Source organism: Carassius auratus, unplaced genomic scaffold (assembly GCF_003368295.1).
Source record: "Carassius auratus strain Wakin unplaced genomic scaffold, ASM336829v1 scaf_tig00215172, whole genome shotgun sequence".
In the NCBI taxonomy this organism is placed as follows: domain Eukaryota; kingdom Metazoa; phylum Chordata; class Actinopteri; order Cypriniformes; family Cyprinidae; genus Carassius; species Carassius auratus.
Genome location: NW_020527963.1, coordinates 90,616 through 111,485, shown reverse-complemented (window position 1 = coordinate 111,485; position 20,870 = coordinate 90,616). Strand labels below are relative to the sequence as shown.

The following is a 20,870-nucleotide window of genomic DNA, read 5'->3' as shown; positions in this document are numbered from 1 at the left end:
GGATTGACTGCCCATCTGCTCTAGCTCCCTTGGAAGCAATTATAGGTGGTGAAAATGAGCCTTTCGCGCAAAGAACTGTGCTTGGGTGGAGTATTATAGGCCTGTCTAATCCACACCTTGACCGACAAGGAAATCAGAGTTTTGTCCACCGTGTTGCAGTAAAGGAAATACCTGTCCCATCGTCCAATGATATCCTGAAAATTCTTGAGTCCGATTTCAATGAAAAAGCTTATGAGGATAAATGTGTGTCACAAGAGGATGTTTGTTTCATACAGCACCTCAGTGCCAATATTCATCAGAAGGATAATGGACATTACGAGCTTCCTCTCCCATTTAAGTGCAGCAGCCGACCCTCACTACCCAACAACAAAGGGCTAGCAACTGCTCGACTACAACACCTAAAGAAACGGCTCAAGTCCAATAAACAGTATTATGATCACTACAAGGCTTTCATGGAAGAGATGATTATCAAAGGTGATGCAGAACAAGCTCCAGCTATACTAAGTGGAGAGACAGTGTGGTACATCCCACACCATGGGGTGTACCACCCTCAGAAACCAAACAAGCTGAGGGTGGTATTCGATTGTTCAGCAAAGTTTCGTGGTATATCATTAAATGACACACTTCTGACTGGGCCTGATCTAACCAATTCCTTGGTGGGAGTGCTGTGCAGTTTCAGAAAGGAGCCAGTTGCAGTTACCTGTGACATAGAGAAGATGTTTCACCAGTTTCTCGTCCCACCTGATGAACGCAATTACCTGAGATTCTTATGGTGGGAGGGTGGAGACTTGGAGAAAGAGCCTCAAGAATATCGCATGGCAGTCCACCTCTTTGGTGCCACGTCTTCACCTGGGTGTGCTAATTTCGGCCTAAAGTACCTGGCACAGCAGCACAAGGTTAACTATCCTTCAGCCTCAGCATTCATTGAGAAGAACTTTTATGTGGATGATGGGTTAACCAGTGTTCCCTCAATCAGTGAAGCCAAAGAACTAATAATGCAAGCTCAAAGAGTGTGTAAACATGGAGGTTTACGGCTTCACAAATTTAACTCAAATAAGGAAGACGTTCTGAGTTGTTTAAACCCGTTAGAAAAGGCAACAACATCAAAGCCTCTTGACTTTAATCTTGAAGCAACACCAGCTGGACGTGTACTCGGCATTCAATGGTCAACAAAGGATGACACATTCAGTTTCAGCATCGACCTTAAGGATCAACCATTGACTCGCCGTGGTATTCTGTCTGTTATAGCCTCTCTATATGACCCTCTTGGGTTTGTCGCCCCATTTATTCTACAGGGAAAGTGTATCCTACAAGAACTTTGTCGTAGAGGTACTGAATGGGACAATGAACTTCCTGATGACTTGCGTCCTCAATGGGTGGATTGGAAAAACGATCTTCTGAAACTCAAGGAAGTATTGATACCAAGATGTTATCACCCACATACCTTCAGTGAAATAGTCAGAACAGAGTTACACCACTTCTCTGATGCGAGTAATGTAGGATATGGTGCTTGTTCCTACCTCCGCTTCAAAAATGACAAGAGTGAAGTCCACTGCTGTCTGGTGATGGCTAAAGCCAGGGTCTCACCTACAAAGGTCATAAGCATTCCCAGGTTAGAACTCTCAGCCGCTGTCATATCTGCCAGAATGAGTGTCATGCTGAAAAATGAGCTGGAAATGAAGATTGACCAAGAGTTCTTCTGGACAGACTCGCAGGTCGTTTTAGCATACATTAACAACGAAGCCCGTAGGTTTCATGTTTTTGTCGCAAATCGAGTGCAGCTGATACGAGATGTCACAGATCCTAGTCAGTGGTGTTACGTAAATACAACAGATAACCCTGCTGATTATGCATCTAGAGGGCTTAATGCGTCTGCCATCTCTACATCAATGTGGTTATCAGGACCCAAATTCCTGTGGGAACAGGAAGTAAATGCAACACCATATACACCTGTGAACCTGCTTGTCGGTGATCCTGAAGTTAAATTAGTCCAAACCTTTGTGACCTCCGTCAGAGATGGAGCAGACATCCTCAGTCGCTTAAGTCGATTCTCTTCTTGGTCTATGCTTCTAAGGGTGGTTGCAAGAATAAACCGATTGGGCCACAAACAGATGTACAATGGTGATCATGTGACAGTTGAAGAACGTGAGAGAGCTGCTAAGGTGGTCATCAAGCTTGTACAGCAGCAAGCATTCTCAAAGGAAATGCAAATAATTGAAAGAGGAGAAGCTCTACCAAATTCAAGCGCACTGTACCCTCTGGATCCTATTTTGGACAATGGCATCCTCCGTGTTGGTGGGAGGCTAAAACACTCCTCTCTCAGTCAAGATCTAAAACATCCTGTAATACTTCCAAAAGGTAACCACATCACTAAACTAATTCTGTCGCATTACCACATCAAAGTTCGTCACCAGGGAAGAAGCCAAACTCAAATGGAGTTAAGAATGAATGGATTCTGGATCATTGGAGGCAGTAAGTCCGTCGCTAAATTCATAAACAAGTGTGTGCAATGTCGGAAACTCAGACGACCAGCTGAAGAACAGCGTATGGCAGAACTTCCCAGAGAACGTGTTGAGGTTTCCGCTCCATTCACGTACTGTGGTATGGACTGTTTCGGGCCATTTATTGTGAAGAGAGCTCGTAAGGAGCTTAAGAGATATGGCCTATTATTCACTTGTCTATCATCTCGTGCAGTCCATATTGAAATGATTGAGGACCTATCTACAGACTCCTTTATCAATGCCCTAAGGTGCTTTATCAGCCTCAGAGGAGCAGTTCGCAAACTTCAGTGTGACCACGGCACTAACTTTGTTGGAGCTAAAAATGAATTCGCAAAATCACTGAAAGAGATTGACACCAACGCCTTAGAGATCTTTCTTACAGAAAGGCAATGCGAGTTTGTCTTTAATGCTCCTTCTGCAAGCCATGCTGGAGGTGTCTGGGAGCGCCAGATACGTACTGTGCGAAATGTACTCAATGCCACACTTGCTTTATGCCCAGGCAGGCTTGATGACGCATCACTCAGAACGCTGTTCTATGAAGCAATGGCCATTGTAAACAGCCGCCCTCTAACGGTAGATGGGATTAATGATCCAAATTCACTCGAACCATTGACCCCAAACCATCTGATAATGATGAAATCTGATGTTGCTCTTCCACCTCCAGGAAAGTTTGTAAAACAAGATGTGTATGCCACTAAAAGATGGCGCAGAGTTCAATACCTAATCGAACAATTTTGGAGTCGTTGGAAGAAGGAATACCTTCTCAACATTGCAGCACGTCAGAAATGGCATATTCCTCGCCGTAACCTTCAAGTGAATGATGTTGTAATCATCAAAGATGATATGCTTCCCAGAGGTCAGTGGCAATTAGGCCGAGTGGTGGAAACCAGTGAAGGAAGTGATGGTCTTGTAAGGCGAGTTAAGTTGCAGTTAGGGGAGCGAAAACAAAATCAACGCTCCAAGCCCACAGTCATTGAAAGGCCCATCCAAAAATTGGTGGTACTTATTGAAAATGAGTAATCAGCGACTGCTTTGTGATATCATTGCATCAGACCATGTAATTAAGTTCTATAAAACCTAACATTTTAGACTTCACATGCATAAAACTGTGAAGGCGGTCATATTGATGTGCAGAAATCATGTTCTGATTCATTCACAGTTTGTTCTGTTCTTTCATCATCTCATAATTGGTGGGAGTGTAAATGACCGCAAAAATATGTATGTGTGTGTCACTTTAAATGTGTTGTGTGTGCGCACGCACGCTCTCTACGTAACGTAAGCTGTAACGCAGGTAGAAGAAAGGTGCGGACGAGGAGCACATTGTGGTTCTCACATGGCGTTTACAAAAGTTTGAAATATATATTGTAAAAAGTGGATGCACTTTACGTTTTGGTTCATCTAGTACCCTTTGGCAAGCGGAGCGAGGTATGTGTCTTTATTGTGTGTTTTGCATGTTGTATTTTAAAGTAATATATAATTTCGTATGGCACGTGTTATTTGTCGCTCTTTTTGGTTAATTTCTCATGTATGTAATAATTTATTTGCCTTTTGGGTATCTGTAAATGTGTATTTGTTTAAGTAATCTGTCATTTGTACATAAGTTTTTTATTTATGAGTATATTGTTTCTTTATATAGTTTCACGGTGCTACAACACAACGTTTCTCGAAGTCAAGGTTAATGGCGCTCAAAGCGAGCGAAATAAAGAAGATTAAGCACCCGTCGAAACTCTCTGTCTCGTTTGTCGACGCCAAGGGGCTGCTACACATAGTAAATATTGAGTAAGTGTGTGTGTATAGTATATATACTACACACACACACACACACACACACACACACACACACACACACACACACACACACTTGTTTGTGAAACTACATAAAAATGAACAAAAGAATAAATATGAAAATGGATCAATATAAGCTTTCTCAGACAAAAAAGGTAATTTTTACACTTTAAGCGAGGAATTGTTTCACTTTTGGGAAGAGAGGATTAAGGGCATCTATTGGTTTTACTGATTTTATAATTCAATATAATTATTTTGTAATTCAGAATTTCTATTTGCAAAAACTATAAATTTACTAGTTGCTAGAGTAAAATTACATATTATGTGATATTAAACCATTTAGAGTTTTTCACCATATAGCAATTTTCCCCCTATACATGCACTGCAAATAATAATAATAATAATAATAATAATAATAATAATAAATATATTTATTTGAAGCAGAGATTACAAAATATCATGTTTAATTTAATGTGCCACTTTCTTTAAAACTTCACCGACAATTCTGTTCCAGTGTAGCCTTTTTTCACTCTTTCTGTACAAAATACAACAGTTTTACAGTGCAATGTTCAAAAAGTGCAGAATGTGTTTAATAACTTTCTTGGCATGTAAATGAAATATGATTTGGGCAGCATTATTAGAAATCACAACATAATACTGTGATGGTCTAAGTTAAATGGAATTAAGAGAGACTAACAAAAGTGTCTCCGTTACACGTGATGCAATTAAAATCATACAATAAAACATGTCACAACTCGTTTGTAGCATCTTCTAACAACTTTTAAGATCAAAAGTGTTTCTATGATGCCTTTATTTTTTTATTTTTTTATTTTCTATTGGAGTTCCATGTTTCAATACATCAACCAAAATGAAAATATAAGAATCAAAACCATGATGTTGGTGCATCATTTTAAAAGCTTGGGAAAAATCTACATTAAATATACTGAAATCTACATGACATACAGCCAAGTATGGGGACCCATGCTCTGTATTTAACCCATCCAAAGTGCACACACACAGCAGTGAACACACACACACACACACACTGTGAACACACACATGGAGCAGGGCACCTCAGTCATGGTATTGCCAGCCCAAGACTCGAACCCACAACCTTAGGGCTAGGAGTTAAACACTCTAAACACTGCAGCATAACATTAACCACCCTGGATTTGAACCCACAACCTCAGAAGTTCAGAACCTGCGGCTTAGCAGAGTGCACCACTCGGTCGAATCATGCTGCATGGAAAAAAGTAGAATCAGAATCCGAAGTAACTTTTGAATATGTGCCGTCGAAAGAGAAAGTTAAGCTAATTACAGCATTTACTAGCAGGCGCTTTGTGACAAGTGAATGGTTGCATAGTTTACTATAAGAGCCCCTTGTGCTTTAAACACATCCTTCATCTAACAAGTGCTGTATACCTGTTGAGATCTCAAGCTAATTACACTGTCTTGTGGCACCAGCTCAGGTCACGCAGTGTTTGTGTCTTTATTATACGCCTTTATCAAATTCATTAAACCAAATGAACCATCAGGCTCTTCAATAACAATGTCTGATCAAATACATGAGACCAGGTTTTCAGATACATTTGCATACACATCAAAGAAAAAGAAAACTAAATGTGTGCAATTTAAATGATCTTCGTTTTCATTTTTGTCATATTAAACTAAAGAACACCTGCTTCAAACATACCTGAAATGACATCGGGTCTCTTCACAGCTGAAGTCCTCTGATCCTCGAAAGAGAGAATTATCATCTGAGCTCCAAACATTCATTTTCTCATAAGAAAGAAAGAAAGAAAGAACATTTTATGTCTCCACTTTGCTAGATTGGGAACATGGGGTTTCTACCACCTCACCAGCATCTCTTGAAATCGAGCAAACATTGGGATTGACTTTAAAGCAGCTGAAACATACAGCCAAACTTGTTATCTCAGTGAAGCGGCTGCTGCTGCCGACTGCAGTTACTAATTTATATTCTGTGCAAATGTTTCCCTGGAACCAAACCCTCAGGTGACACAGGTCAGGGTGGGAAATGTGAGACTCTGCTGAGACTCTGGTCTACCTTTACACTTACAGCAACCCAAGAAACCCAAAAAACTGAACTGGTTAACATACTCTATGGAGGAAACATTGTATTTTAAGGAACAAATCTCGGTATGACCTAGTTGTGTATTAGCCTGCATATTACTAGCATATTGGCTGTTTATTAGTACTTATGAATCACATATTAAAGACTTATTCTGCATGACCATATTTTAGATCCCCTAATCATACTAAACAACTACCTTACAAACTATAATAACAGCAAAATAGGAATTTATTGAGACATAGTTAATATTGAGTAAGTGTATGTACATTATATATACTACTGTAGATACACACACACACACACACACACGTTTGTTTTGTGAAAAGTGGGGATATCCCATAGGCGTAATGGTTTTTATAGTCTATGACCCTTCGCCAACCCTACACCTAACCCTAACCCTCACAAGAAACTTTGTGCATTTACTTATATATTTTCTCAAAAAAGCTCATTCTGTGTGATTTATAAGCATTTTGTAAAGTGGGGACATGTGTCATACCCATGTCATTATACAGAGTTGTGTCCTGATATGACACAAAAACAAGAGCACACACACACACACACACACACACATAAACACTGCATAAAATTAGTGATTAATGTAAATAAGGTAAATAAAAGTTAAATAAAATAAGCATCACAAAAAACTGCATAAACATGAACAAAAAAAACATATGAAAATGGATCAATAAGCTTTCTCAGACAAAATAAAAAAAGTAAATTTTTACATTAAGCGAGGAATTTTTTCACTTTTGGGGCGAGAGGATTAAGGGTGTTTTACTGATTTTAGTTGGGGTTTTTTTTTCAATGCAGTTTCACAAGACTGCTTAGCTAATGCTGAGAACATTAAAACAATTAGAATTGTGCAATACGAGCAGTAAGCTAAGTGCGTGTGAATGAAAAGTTGTGTGTGAATGTCTCAAGGCATCTCAGAGATTGTTAGCACTGTTGCTACTACTTGGCAGTGGGAAGTAGATCTTGTCTGTCTCTGAGTAAACAGGCTGACAAAACTAATCAGGTTGTGTGGCTTCAAACTGCAGAGAGAAGTCCAGCAGCTAGGCTTCCTGCATGTCAACCAACTATACATGCGTATTATACAAGCAAATTATATAACACTGCTGGATTGCTGGTATTGACCAAGTACAGACAAAAGGAAATGAATTAAACCAGGGTCGTCAGAAACACACAGTTCAAAAATGTATCAGCGCTAATGCATTAACTCTGAGGTCTGAAAAATGCAGGCGAGATGTGTCAGTGGGTAAGAGATGTTTCACCCCTTAATCCATCAAAGTGCATAATTTTTGCCGTTTGAAAATAAATAAAAAATCATATTGACCTGTCTGTGATGAATTGATACACGTGGGGGTTTCAAAAGTAAAAGATAAAGAAATAAATACTTTTATTCAGCAAGCATGCATTACATTGTTCAAAAGAGAGAACATATATAGCCTACATAAGATAATGTTATAAATGATTTTCAATAAATGCTGTTCAATTAACCTTCTATTCATCAAATAATTAAAATCAAATAATTAAATATATATATATATCAGTATATATATATATATATATATATATATATATATATATATATATATATATATATATATATATATATATATATATATATATATACTGACTCAAATGATTCGCGATCCTGCTCCGAACTCCCGAACTGACTCAAATGATTCGCGAACCCGCTACGAACTCTCGAATTGATTCAAATGATCCGCGAAGCCGCTCCGAACTGACTCAAATGATTTGCGATCTCGCTCCAAACTCTCGAATTGATTCAAATGATCCGCAAAGCCGCTCCCAACTCCCGAACTGATTCAAATGATTTGCGATCCCCAAACTGACTCAAATGATTCGCGATCTCGCTCCGAACTCTCGAATTGATTCAAATGATCCGCGAAGCCGCTCCGAACTGACTCAAATGATTCGCGATCTCGCTCCAAACTCTCGAATTGATTCAAATGATCCGCAAAGCCGCTCCGAACTCCCGAACTGATTCAAATGATTTGCGATCCCCAAACTGACTCAAATGATTCGCGAACCCGCTCCGAACTCTCGAATTGATTCAAATGATCCGCGAAGCCGCTCCGAACTCCCGAACTGATTCAAATGATTTGCGATCCCCAAACTGACAAAAATGATTCGCGATCCCGCTCTGAACTCCCAAACTGGTTCAAATGATTCATACTCCGAACTAGGAAGAATTAGGAAGCGTGCATTGTGAAGGGCGCTCTGAAAAGCAGCAGCGCAGGCAAAGGATTAAATCCTCAATTAAAACAGATGTCCAAATGAACATACCGGTACGCTAAAAGCACGTTCTGGGCGCACGGAGAGGTGGCGGTATGCTCAAGACAAGAGCTATATTTGGAAGTGGCGGTACCGGTGTGTATCGGCCCACTTAAAGCACTGTATATATATATAATATTAAGCATAAAATCTATTTTCAGTATACTAATGAGAACCATTATTATTTATTGAGGACTTATAATAATTGAGCAGTAAATTGGCATATCAGAATGATTTCTGAAGGATCATGTCACACTGAAGACTTGAGTAATTATGCTGGAAATTCACCTTATTACAGGAATAAATAACATTTTCATCAAATACATGTAGCGTTGGTGAGCATAAGATACTTATTTAAAAAATAAATAAATAATACTTACTTATTTAAAACTTCTAATCATCAGCATAAGTATGTATACTTATACCTACTTTATCCTGCAATTTAATTTAAAGGTCAGAAAATGGCACAGCTTACCCCACACTCCCCATCTGCACTTAGACCTGACACTATTTTTGCATAAAGAACAAGTTCAAGACCCATAGTTTACTTTCCCTGCACCTGCAGTTCATACTAGACACCCTGTCCACCCACACTTACTCTTAATGTGATCCATAATGTGAGGAACAGTCTCTACTTAACCCTGATCAGGAAGGTAAATGCACAATAGTAATAGAGCAAGCAAGCTTCCCATCAGAGTAAAGTGTACAAAAGCGCCTTTGACTCCCTGCTGAGCGCGTGTGTCTCTCCTTGAGGCTCCCAGTCTACTCGCTCCTTCTCCAGGGGATAGGGTTTCTTCGATCGCAATTATAACTCCATCTCTCTCCTCACTTTCCAGCTAGACAAATATTTTGATATGTAGAGGCAATCATTTTCGAAAGAATTGCAGGAAACGATTTCTGGAACTTGACGTGCATGGACCAGGAGTTTTCAAAGTATCTCAGGCTCATTGTTACATGTGATTAAACAGTCTATTGCTGAGAACTAGTAACATGACTATGGCGCAGATTATTCCCACAGACGAAGACCCAATTGAGTGTGTGGGTAGGTTGCAATGTAGGTGGAGAGAGCGAAATGAAATGCCACCACCTGTAGATATTATTCAGCCATGGTTTGTAGAATGAAGGAAAGTTGTATTATGAAACCTGGTATAATCATGAACTCTGCAGGGAGTGTAAAGACTCATTTTTCACACATCTCTCACACACTGATCTTCATCTGTCCTGCAGCAAATATTCACCAGTGTGTACTTATCAAAATCATTTATTTTTTCACAGCTTTAGTGTTTCAATAACACTTTAAATTAATACTAAATGAGTTAACATGAAGTAATGAACAATACTTCTACAGCATTTATTAATCTTAGTTAAAGTAATAGTTCACCCAAAAATGAAAATATGCTGAAAATGTATCACCCTCATGTCATCCAAAATGTAGATGAGTTTGTTTGTTCATCAAATGTAGAGAAATGTAGCATCACATCACTTTCTCCCCAATGGATCCTCTGCAGTGAATGGGTGCCGTCAGAATGAGAGTCTAAACAGATGATAAAAACATCACAAGTGAAAAACACCAAGGGCTGGGCGGTAAAACAATAATGATGAAGAAACAAATGTATCTACATCTTAGATGGCCTGAGGGTGAGCACATTTTCAACTCATTTTCACTTTTTGGTGAACAATTTTTTAATATTAATTTTTGAATTTGCTAATTCATTCTTGAATTGAGTCTTATAACTGTTCACAGTAGTTAATACAATGAACATAAATAAATAACTGTATTTCTATTAACAATCATTAACTAAAAATGAATACATCTTTATATTTAATTCAGTATAAATGAATGCATTAACTAATTATAACAAATGAGACCTTACTGTAAAATGTTACTCAATAATGCATGCTCATAGTTTCCATAACCTACAAAGCATTGTTTAACTATCCAGTCTGATCTGATCTGATCTCAATATGATGTGGCTCTCATGTGAACAAGACGCAGAAGGAGAACAACCTTGCTGGGAGGCAGGCAGCAGAAACACTGCATGGATTTATGTGTGTGTGGCGTGTGTTTTATGAGCAGGGGCTAAATCTACAACCATCTGAACAAGGGTTATTTCTTTACAAAAGCTACACACGTCTGCCGCTGCCGGGCTGAGAAAAAAAATACTGTTTCTAAATGTATCCCGCACCATTGAGACATAGCTATTGCATTCAGCCAAATATCACTGATGCAGGGTTACATACAGGTCAGTCATCTACAGTAGTAGTGTCTCATTCCTTTGGGTTAGTCAAAGTGAAAAGAGCAAAAAGGGAACTGTGTTTTGAATAGAACTGCATAGGGCTTCAAGAATGTACAAGTGCATCTCAATAAATTAGAATGTCGTGGAAAAGTTATTTACATTTATTTCCGCTATTAAACTCAAATTGTGAAACCTGTGTATTAAAAAAAAATTCAGTGCACACAGACTAAAGTAGTCTTTGGTTCTTTTAATGTGATGATTTTGGCTCACATTTAACAAAACCCCAGCAATTCACTATCGCAAGTACTAGTACAGTATATAAGTTAAAGAGTAACTCAGCAAAGACATTTTAAATCCAAAGAAATGGTCAGATCAGTGTTATCTGGTGAAAAGGAAAATAATAATCTAACCAAATGTAATACCACAGTTTCACCACTAGATGACTGTTATCAATTTATAGAGAAACATAAATAATTTTCCAGAAATAACTACATACTTTTATTGAGTTTTGTTGGATATAAACCCTAGTTAGATATGATCAAATACTAATTTTTGTTTACTTTGAAGTGGGTGGAAAATGCCCACTTTTACTCTCAAATTTGGTACAAATATACAAATATATATATAATTTTAAATAGTTCTGGTTCAACAACTGGTAAACAGCCTCTAGTCTCAGCCTTCAGACCTTACGCCCACAGACCGTTGTCTAAACGTCTGATGCATATGGCACACAAAAGTGGAAACACTTCAGGAATGTCAAAGTCGTCATCGGATTGGTTGAATTCTACAGGATTTCCGCGAAAAGTGTGTGTCACGTTCTTTAACATTCCACCTGGAAACAAAGATGTTGTGGCGCCAAAACCCCCTCACTAAAGAAGAAATCCATCGTGTTTACTGTGACAACAAGTGCTTATCGGGATAAACTAAATGCAGGATTTACAAAAGCATGTGAAATACTTAAAGTTCGCGGCATAGAATCTTTAATATATGTCCGAGAGTTTTACATACTGGTCTGTTATTGTGGCGACATATCCACCCTCGAAAGTAATGATGAATGAAACGAACTGTGATTGGTTGTTTGACATTTCGGTCAAACGGCCTCATGGCCGGGCCTTGGCCAATGAAAGCTGCCATGAATTCCAGACCTTCAGTCTGAAGACTAAACAATCTCAAACACAAACTTGGATCTCACTCATTCTGAAAAATGTATTTTCACAGATATGTTATCAAAGACCTTTAAGAACAAACCAGCCAGAAAGCAGAAAGAAAATGTTTATAAAGAGCTTGAAAAATAAACAAAAGTCACTCAAAATGTGATACTCATTTAAATTAGCCTACAATAACTGTTTATTGCATGCTACACGTATAAGGTCAGCTTATTGTGACTTGTTTGTCAGTTCAGTTCAGTTTCATAGTCTCTACTGTACAATATTTGTGGTTTGGGTGGCTTTATTTCTTTCACACATCTCTCACACACTGATCTTCATATGTCCTGCAGCAAATATTCACCAGTGTGTGCTTGCCATCAAAGTCATGGACTATAGCTATGTCCCTGCACAAACTTTATACTTTTGGTAATAAATCCAATGAGACATGAACAGAACAGTGCATTGTTCTGTCATTACCTGGTTATACTAGTAAACATACTCTCGGTGGTAGCTACTCACATTGATGGTACAAGTGTAACGTGGGTTCAGTCCTAAAATAGTATTATGTGAAAAGAGATCAGCAGGGGCAGGAGAAGGGGGCATAATCGTCATCGACTTTGCACCAAGCAAAAAAACAGCCTTAAAGCAAATTCAGACACTTCTCTAAGCCACAGGAAAGGCCTTACATCAGGGTTTCGAAGATATGACAAGGTGCCTTTGACATTTCTGGATAAAGATTGTGGATAAACCGTTCTCAGTTTATCACACAGTCAATGTGGGAGTATCTGCGTGGGGTAGACATGGCTAAATGTCAAGGGTTTCACATCAAAGCTTTCTTCCTTGTCCAATCCGATGGGCCCTATACTTATTCTGGAATTTCATTATTCCAGATGAGGGCTGGTTTGTAGGGAGTTATTTGTGAGTTACTCACAATTATTACTTTTTTTTCTAAGAATTGTGTGATATGAACTTCCAATTGCGAGAAAAAAGTTGGAATTGTGAAATATAAACTCTTGCAATTCTGACTTTAGAACTCACAAGTTTTTTCATGCAATTCCGAGAAACAAGGCAGACTTGTGTCTTTATATCTTTCCGTTCCGACTTTTTTTTTTTTTTTTTTTTAATTTAGAGCTTATATCTCACAACTCTGACTTTATAACATGTAATTAGAACTTTATATTCTGCAGTTTTGAGAAAAAAAAAGTCAGGATTGTGAGTTTAAATCAGTTCTTAGTGAAAAAGTCAGAAATACCAGATGTAAAATCGCAATTGCGAAAAATTACAGAATTACGGGTTTATATCTTGCAATTCTCACTTGCCAGATACTATTGCATTTCTGACTTCTTTTCATGCAATTATAAGTTTATACTATACAATTCAGAGAGAGAGAGGGAAAAAAAACAGAATTGCTAAATATAAGAAAAAAGTTGCAATACCTTTTTTTTTTAAAACTGTTTATTCAGTGGTGGAAACAGGCTTCTATAGGTTTCGCAGGAGGATTGATCATGCAGATAATTCGCCCTGCGCTCCCACAGTTCCCCTAACAAATCCAAAATCCAAAATAGAAGTGCTCATTCTTTATCCCAGTGAATGACGAGACACAATACAAAGGCAATCTGTGATGCTTGGTTGTTATGAATGGGCCACTTCTGAATTTACATGACATCCTGCTGTGCGACAGAAAGAAGAACATTATTGGATTGCTCAGCGAACAATATGCCAGTTGCTACCGTTGAGGGGAGGGGCTTGGCAAAAGGGCAGCCCACTCATGTCTCAGACCTTTAGTCGGCCAGGAATAGCATCAGTAAGAATGGGACTGAAGGAGACGATTAATATGCCAGGCGCTAAACAAACATGTTGCTGTGGTTTCTAAAAGTTGTGTTTAATATCCACAGCTGCTGAACACATCGTCTCAATGAGCCCTGCTCTATCAAACAAACACTGTATCTTTGATAAGCCACACAATTACGTCTTTATTTGACAGACATTTCGGTTTAATTTTACTCCTCTCCCTTTATCTGCCGTGTTTGTCTCATTAAATGGTTTGTAGGGTGGAGGGAGTAAGATACTACAGATTCCTAGCACAGGGAAAACAAACACTTTGTCATTAGGCTGTTGTGTCATAAATGGGTTCTTGTGTGCCAGTCATGAACTATCAGGTGGATTTGAACTGGAAGAGAATGGTCGGATGACGTGGTTTCTAAATTTGAGTTGGCAGCACATTGGACATTAGGTGCCGGTTCACCACATTAATCATTTTCCCGGCATAGGCTCCTGCTCGTCTTTGTCAACAGCATAGCAAAGTCAGTTTAATCATTTCCTGAGATAACTGAAGACGGAGCTGCCAGAAACTTGGTGAAGAAGTTGTTGGGAAAAGCGTCATGTTCTTTGTGTGAATTAAAACTTTCACAGGTGCTAAAATGATATGTTTGGATGCAGTAATGCGTTTACAGGTGCTCAAATGTTGTTCCGCTTTTCCACACTGTTTGTAGACATTAAATTGTCACTGTATTTTATGGGCTGAGTTATGCTAGATGGTAGTGTACAATGGGTGTTATGAGAAATGATAGTATAAAAACTTTCAAATTGAAAAAAAAAAAATCCTCTCAATGTTTGTCCTGTGGTATTATATTGGAACTAAATTCGAGAAAAACTTTAATATTGAAAATGAGATATGGTACAAAGGGAATGTGTGTAAACACAATGAAGCATTTTATGGTTTATTTTGTTCTTTCATTGAAAATGTTCATGCAGACTCAAATCATCAGGAGTAACTGCAAATCACCTATACATTTTTCTGTTGAGGAATCTTGTGCAAGTCTCTTTGCAGAACTTTCTCAGATTGGTGGATCCTCAAGCATGAGCGGCTCTTTTCAGGTCCTACATCGTCTCGATAGGATTCAAGTCAGAACTAAAGCCCACTTTAAATCATTCTGAGTTTTGGATCATTGTTCTGCTCCCTAGTTACACTAGTTGCAGCTCACACACTGTTTGTAAGATATTCTGTTTAATAATAGTCTGTCATATACCAGAGTTCATGTTTCGCCCAGATCCAAGTGCAGAAAAAACATCTCCTAACAAGCACACAGTGAAGAGCTGCATTCGCTTTACAGCACATGACTTGAGTCCTTCAAAAAGTTTCATTTTGATTCATCTGAAGATATATATTCACAAAAGTCTAGGGTATCATCCAGGTGCTTCTGAGCTTCTGAGCAAACATGTTCCTCTTGGTGTGCAATGCTTTCAGCCGTGCTACTCATTCTTGATTCATTTTTCTTCTTATGAGTGAGTCATGAATACTGACCTTAGCTGATGCTAGAAAGTTTTTCTTAGATCTTTTGAAACTTTCCAGATCAGGTGCCTCTGTGCCCTTGAAGACATTTTGGCAGTTTGGTTACTTCTGCGAATATTCAACACCATTTTCAGGTGATGTCTCGCATGGAGTTCAGGGAGGGACAAAAACTTACAACTAACTGCTTCGTTCCATTTCCACATTGAAATGTAATTTATATTTTTTTTAGCTGTCAACTCACACCGACACACACACCTATACTGTATGTGTAAGTGTAAGTGTATGTGTATGTGTATGTGTATGTGTATGTGTAAGTGTGTAAGTGTGTATGTGTATGTGTATGTGTATGTGTATGTGTAAGTGTGTAAGTGTGTATGTGTATGTGTATGTGTATGTGTATGTGTATGTGTATGTGTATGTGTACGTGTACGTGTAAGTGTAAGTGTGTAAGTGTGTGTGTGTGTGTGTGTGTGTACGTGTAAGTGTGTATGTGTGTGTGTGTGTGTGTGTGTGTGTGTGTGTGTAAGTGTGTGTATGTGTATGTGTATGTGTATGTACGTATATACATACACTAGCATTCAAAGGTTTGGAGTCAGTATTTTTTTATGTTTTTGAAGGAAGTTTCTCACTAATGTTACATTTATTTAATCATCAAATTCTCAAATATTATTAATATTTTAAAGTGAATTAATTGCTGTGATCAAAGCTACATTTTTGGCATCATTACTTCAGTCTTCAGCGTCACATGATCCTTCAGAAATCATTCTAATATGCTGACTTGGCATATTTGATATGTAGCAATGGCAAAAAAAAAAAAAAAATGGCAAAATGAAACATAAAATAATTGTGTAATAGTAAGACATTTAATTATGTGAAATCATTCATTGAGAAAAAATAAGCAATTAAAGAAGTCCAAATAATAGCAAAGTCTTTAATCTAAGCCTATTAATTAAATCTGGATCTTAATTAAATTAGGATGCATGCATACATTTTTTCGTAATTAATCCTACACAGTTCTTCAGAAATACACTCACTCCCGATTCCTCTATGTGTAATCAAGGACACACACTTCTTCCTTACTGAAATGCTCCCAGTTCAATTTTAAAATCTCTTTGCAAGCACACAGCTGCACATGATGTAAGAACCAGGGCTTCGACAGCCAAAGGAAAGCAGCTGATTTGCCCTGAAGGCCATTCTGTCCTGTGCTCCTCTCTGTTTTAACTATCTGTGCATCCCTCTATAGCTTCAGTAGACCTCATTACACAGCATCATAAACCCACTTATAAAAACCTCATCCTGGAATTGATTGAGCGGCTGACATCCCTGTTTGACCCACTTATTATAGTATGTGTTTGATGGTGTTTTTGTAATTGTGTAAGTGCATTGTACTGTGGATTTGTATGTGTGAGGGTCTGCATAATTAATCATAGTGCTGCGTAATTCATAATGTAAATGATTTGCATTAACTCGCTCTAAGTTATAAACACAATGCAATTTGGGGATGCTAATGACATTTTTACATAAACACACAAGATGAACTGAGGATCTCGCTGCCGAACGACAGTACATGCTTTAATCATTTTCATAGAAAATATCTTGAAACATTAGATACATTTTCTTGCAAAGCAAATACTTATTTTGTTGTTGTTGTTTGTTTTATTTTGTTTTTTTTAAGCATAAATCTAACAAATCTTTGAAAACATGTTGCACAATTATTTCAAACTTTAGTTATTGAGTTTCTGTAACGTTTGGAATCAGTAAGATTTTAATGTGTTTTAAAGAAGTCATTTTTCTATTTTAATATACTTTAAAATATAATTTATTCCTGTGATGCGCAGCTGTATTTTCAGCATCATTGCTCCAGTGTCGCATGATCTTCAGAAATCATTCTAACATGCTGATTTATTATGAATATCGGAAACAGTTGTGATGCTTAATATTTTTCTGGAAGCTGTAATACTTTTTTCAGGATTATTTGATGAATAAAAAGTCATGTCACCCACACGGGCTGTATCTCTTGATGTATCTCTTGACTTCGACAGAATTAAGTTTTCTTAGTTCATTTTCTTGTTACCTTTGTCCCCAAGCGTTAGGTTTTGTGTTGAGCTCAAACTCAGGGCTTTAGCCTTTGGTTGCAGGTCCAGTTGACGGTCCATTTCATAAGCAGGAGTTAATGGCTCAGAACCGGTGTAATCAGGAAGCAAACAAACGAATGCATAAAGTAATGATCTTCCAGTAAGGCCAGGCCTACTATACACAAGCTCTCTTTAAGACTCCTGCTATTTATTTGTCACAAACCCAACTATTTGTATGTACATCTAGTTGAACCTTGAATCACGCCGAGGGCTTTCACATTACACCTGCTGTTGGAGAAACCAGACAGTTTTTTCTCTTTTTTATCAGACCAATGGCATATTTAAGTGGAGATAAGAGAGGCTGAATTAAGATCTAAGAGATCGTCATCAGAATTAGAAACTATAGAGATTTTAAAGTTCATCTGATAATCTGGTGTTGGGTCAAGCTGTGATGAAGATACTGCAATTATTCTTCATTTTGTAATTATCGTGCTTGCTTTTTCCTCATGGTTTCACAGTTATTCATTCTTAAATTTGCATTTAAGAAGACATTTTGATTGCCACTGGTAAGCTGATTAAAAATCATACTGTTTTCTGTCCTAGAAAGATTATTTATAACCCTCATAAAACCAGAGCCCCAAAACCGCCATCACCCTCCAGTGCCAGGAGCCGGTCGGACACTATGAGCTGATTTCACAGAATTGAGTTTAAGGATTAAAGCAGTTCCTCTCTCCAGTCTCTTTGCTCTGCTCTCTGATTTTCACATAATGCTCATCTGAGCCAGTTCATCTCACAGCACTCAAAAGGGAACATGAGAACAGATTCCACTCTGATTCAGTTCTGGTTTTTAATTTCTCTTTAAAAATAGATCTTTTTTTAAGATATTACTTTTTCTATTCAGCAAATGATGCATTAAATTGATCAAAAGTGACATTAAAGACAATCTTACGGAAATTTCTATTTCAAATAAAAGCTGTTCTTTTGAACTTTCTGTTAACAAAAGACTCCGAGAAGTATCACAATTTTCACAAAATTATTGAGCAGCACAACCACTTCCAACATCACAAATGTTTCTTGAGCAGCAAATCCGTGTGACATCATGTGACAGTGTGAAGACTGCCGTAATGATGATGAAAATTCAGCTTTGCATCTAGTTTGTATCACAGGAATAAATCATATGTTAACATACATTCATGTAGAAAACAGTTATTTTAAATTGTAATAATATTACACCATTTTACAGTTTGGTGTGTTTTTGAGTGCAACCTTAGCAAGCATAAGAGACTTAAAAAATATATATATATATTCATACTGACCCCAAATTTGTTTTAAACAGTTTGGTAAATGGCAAAGCAGTTCCTTAGGCATTAATTTATGCTTAGCAAAATTATGTATATTTTAATAAATCTGATTTGAAACATTTGTTAAAATATTTTTTACTATGTATATGTGTATTTATTAGTGCTGTCAATCGATTAAAAAAAATTAACTAATTAATCGCACAATTTTTAAAAATTAATCGCGATTAATCGCGATTAATCGCAATTAAAAGACTGAAACTTTTTGGATATGTAAATGTAAAATGTAAATAATTAATGTAAACTCAAGACATTTAAATTTAAATTCAAAATATTTAAATTCAAAATATGATTGTTTATTGGAATTTTTGTTTAACTTGTAACACAGATTTTCTCATGTAAACAACATACCTGCAATAAACCATCAATATCCTCCAAATTAACTGTTGGCTTGAAAGCCATATTTTTTACAGAAATAAAAACACAGGCATGTAAGTACCATTTGAATTTCAAAACAATCAATGCCAATGAAAAACAAAAATGATTTCCATGTTGAATTCTAAGTGGACTGCAAAAAAATTCCAAAGTATAGTCATTGCCAGTGCTTTAAGTGGGCCCGTACGCACCAGTACTCAGTACCGCCACTTCCAAATACAGCTCTTGAGCGTACCGCCACCTCTCCGTGCGCCCAGAACGTGCTTGTAGCGTACCGGTACGCTCATTTGGACATCTGTTTTAATAGAGGTTTTAATCTTTCACCTGCACTGCCGATTTTCAGAGCGCCCTTCACAATGCAAGCTTCCTAATTCATCCCACCCAGAGCAGAAACTACATTACCCATTCACCCTTAAGTTACACAAGTGAATAGCGCATGTGTCGCTTTTCCCACTGTTAAGTGTCAACAACTCAACGTGGCCGGAGAAGGTGTGTGAAACTCGTTGTGAGTTATACTAAAGCAAAATCTTGAGTATTTATTGTCTGATAAAGATTAAAAACTGTCTGCGGAGGTTGAGTCGTCCTGCAGCCCCCGCTGGCTGTTCATTGGCTGCAGCATCTTTTTTCTAAGTTCTAAAAAAATACCGTAGACGGCAAGGCACAAATTTAGATATTTATTTATCTAATTAATCTATAGCCTATGCACAAAGACAATATGATCTTTTTGTCCCCTTTTTGTTTTAAAGCTTGATGAAGAGAGAGAGCGCAAGTTGCTGCAGCTGCGAGGAGGACAGTGATGCACGCGCACAGGAGTGATTGACAGTTCGCACTGTGTACAAAAAATACTCCGCTACACAATTATTTCGTTTAAGCTTATTAACTTTAGCGTTACAGAAAGGTCTGATTTACGCACTGTTACAGTCATTTTTTTTTTTTTTTTAAACAATGACATTTGAGTTCATGATTTTAATGTTGCTGTTTCTTGTGGCAGACTAAATGAAGAGTAATGTTTCTTGTGGCAGACTGAAGAGTAATCCGGCAGAGTTTTATACTGAAACTTTCCGTCTAAAAGTCCTTCCTTGGTCTTATCCATATTTCTTTGCACGTTGAACACACATAGGCCACAACTGGAAATAAAAAAAACTGCAACCGCGTTAATTGCGTTATTTTATTTTAACGCGTTAAATATTTCAAATTAATCGAATGCGTTAACGCGCTAATTTTGACAGCACTAGTATTTATTTATTTAATTATTTATTTTTATTTTTTTCTGAGTGTGGACAGATAGCCACCATCAAGTAGAGCTGTGAGCCCAATGTCAAGAACATTTTGAACACAAAAGAAAACTAGCTTCTTTTTCACTAAGCTTGTGTTTGATATCAGCTTAAAGAGTTCAAAGTTCTAGTTCACCCAAAAATAAAACTTCTGTCATTATTTATTCACCCTCAAGTTGTTTCAGACCTGTATAGGTTTGTTCTGTTGAACACAAAATAATATATTCTGAATAATATTGGTGACCAAACAGTTGATGATAGCCAAGACTTTGTTTTTATGCTATGAAAGCCAAGTCAGTTTTGGGTGAACTTTCCCTTTAAGGTTTAAAGAGCACTCTGATATTTAGAAAAGTAAAAGAAGCAGCAATAATAACAGATGTCAGGATTTAATGCTTTGTGAATTTGTTCAGTTCCGCATGGCTGGTAAAATTCAAC

General features: G+C 37.5%; 1 protein-coding gene across 1 annotated transcript; it reads left to right on the top strand.

The window, feature by feature from the left end:
- The first annotated feature begins 2,503 nt into the window (after positions 1–2,503).
- Positions 2,504–4,251, top strand: LOC113093846 (uncharacterized). The gene is made up of 2 exons (XM_026259426.1): positions 2,504–3,926; positions 4,138–4,251. The coding sequence occupies exon 1, from the start codon at positions 2,547–2,549 to the stop codon at positions 3,519–3,521; it is 975 nt and encodes a 324-aa protein (XP_026115211.1). The 5' UTR covers positions 2,504–2,546; the 3' UTR covers positions 3,522–3,926; positions 4,138–4,251.
- Positions 4,252–20,870: the final 16,619 nt, after the last annotated feature.

Excerpts from the sequence above, each read along its gene's own strand:
- LOC113093846 (XM_026259426.1), top strand. The coding sequence starts at position 2,547 with ATGGCAGAACTTCCCAGAGAACGTGTTGAGGTTTCCGCTCCATTCACG.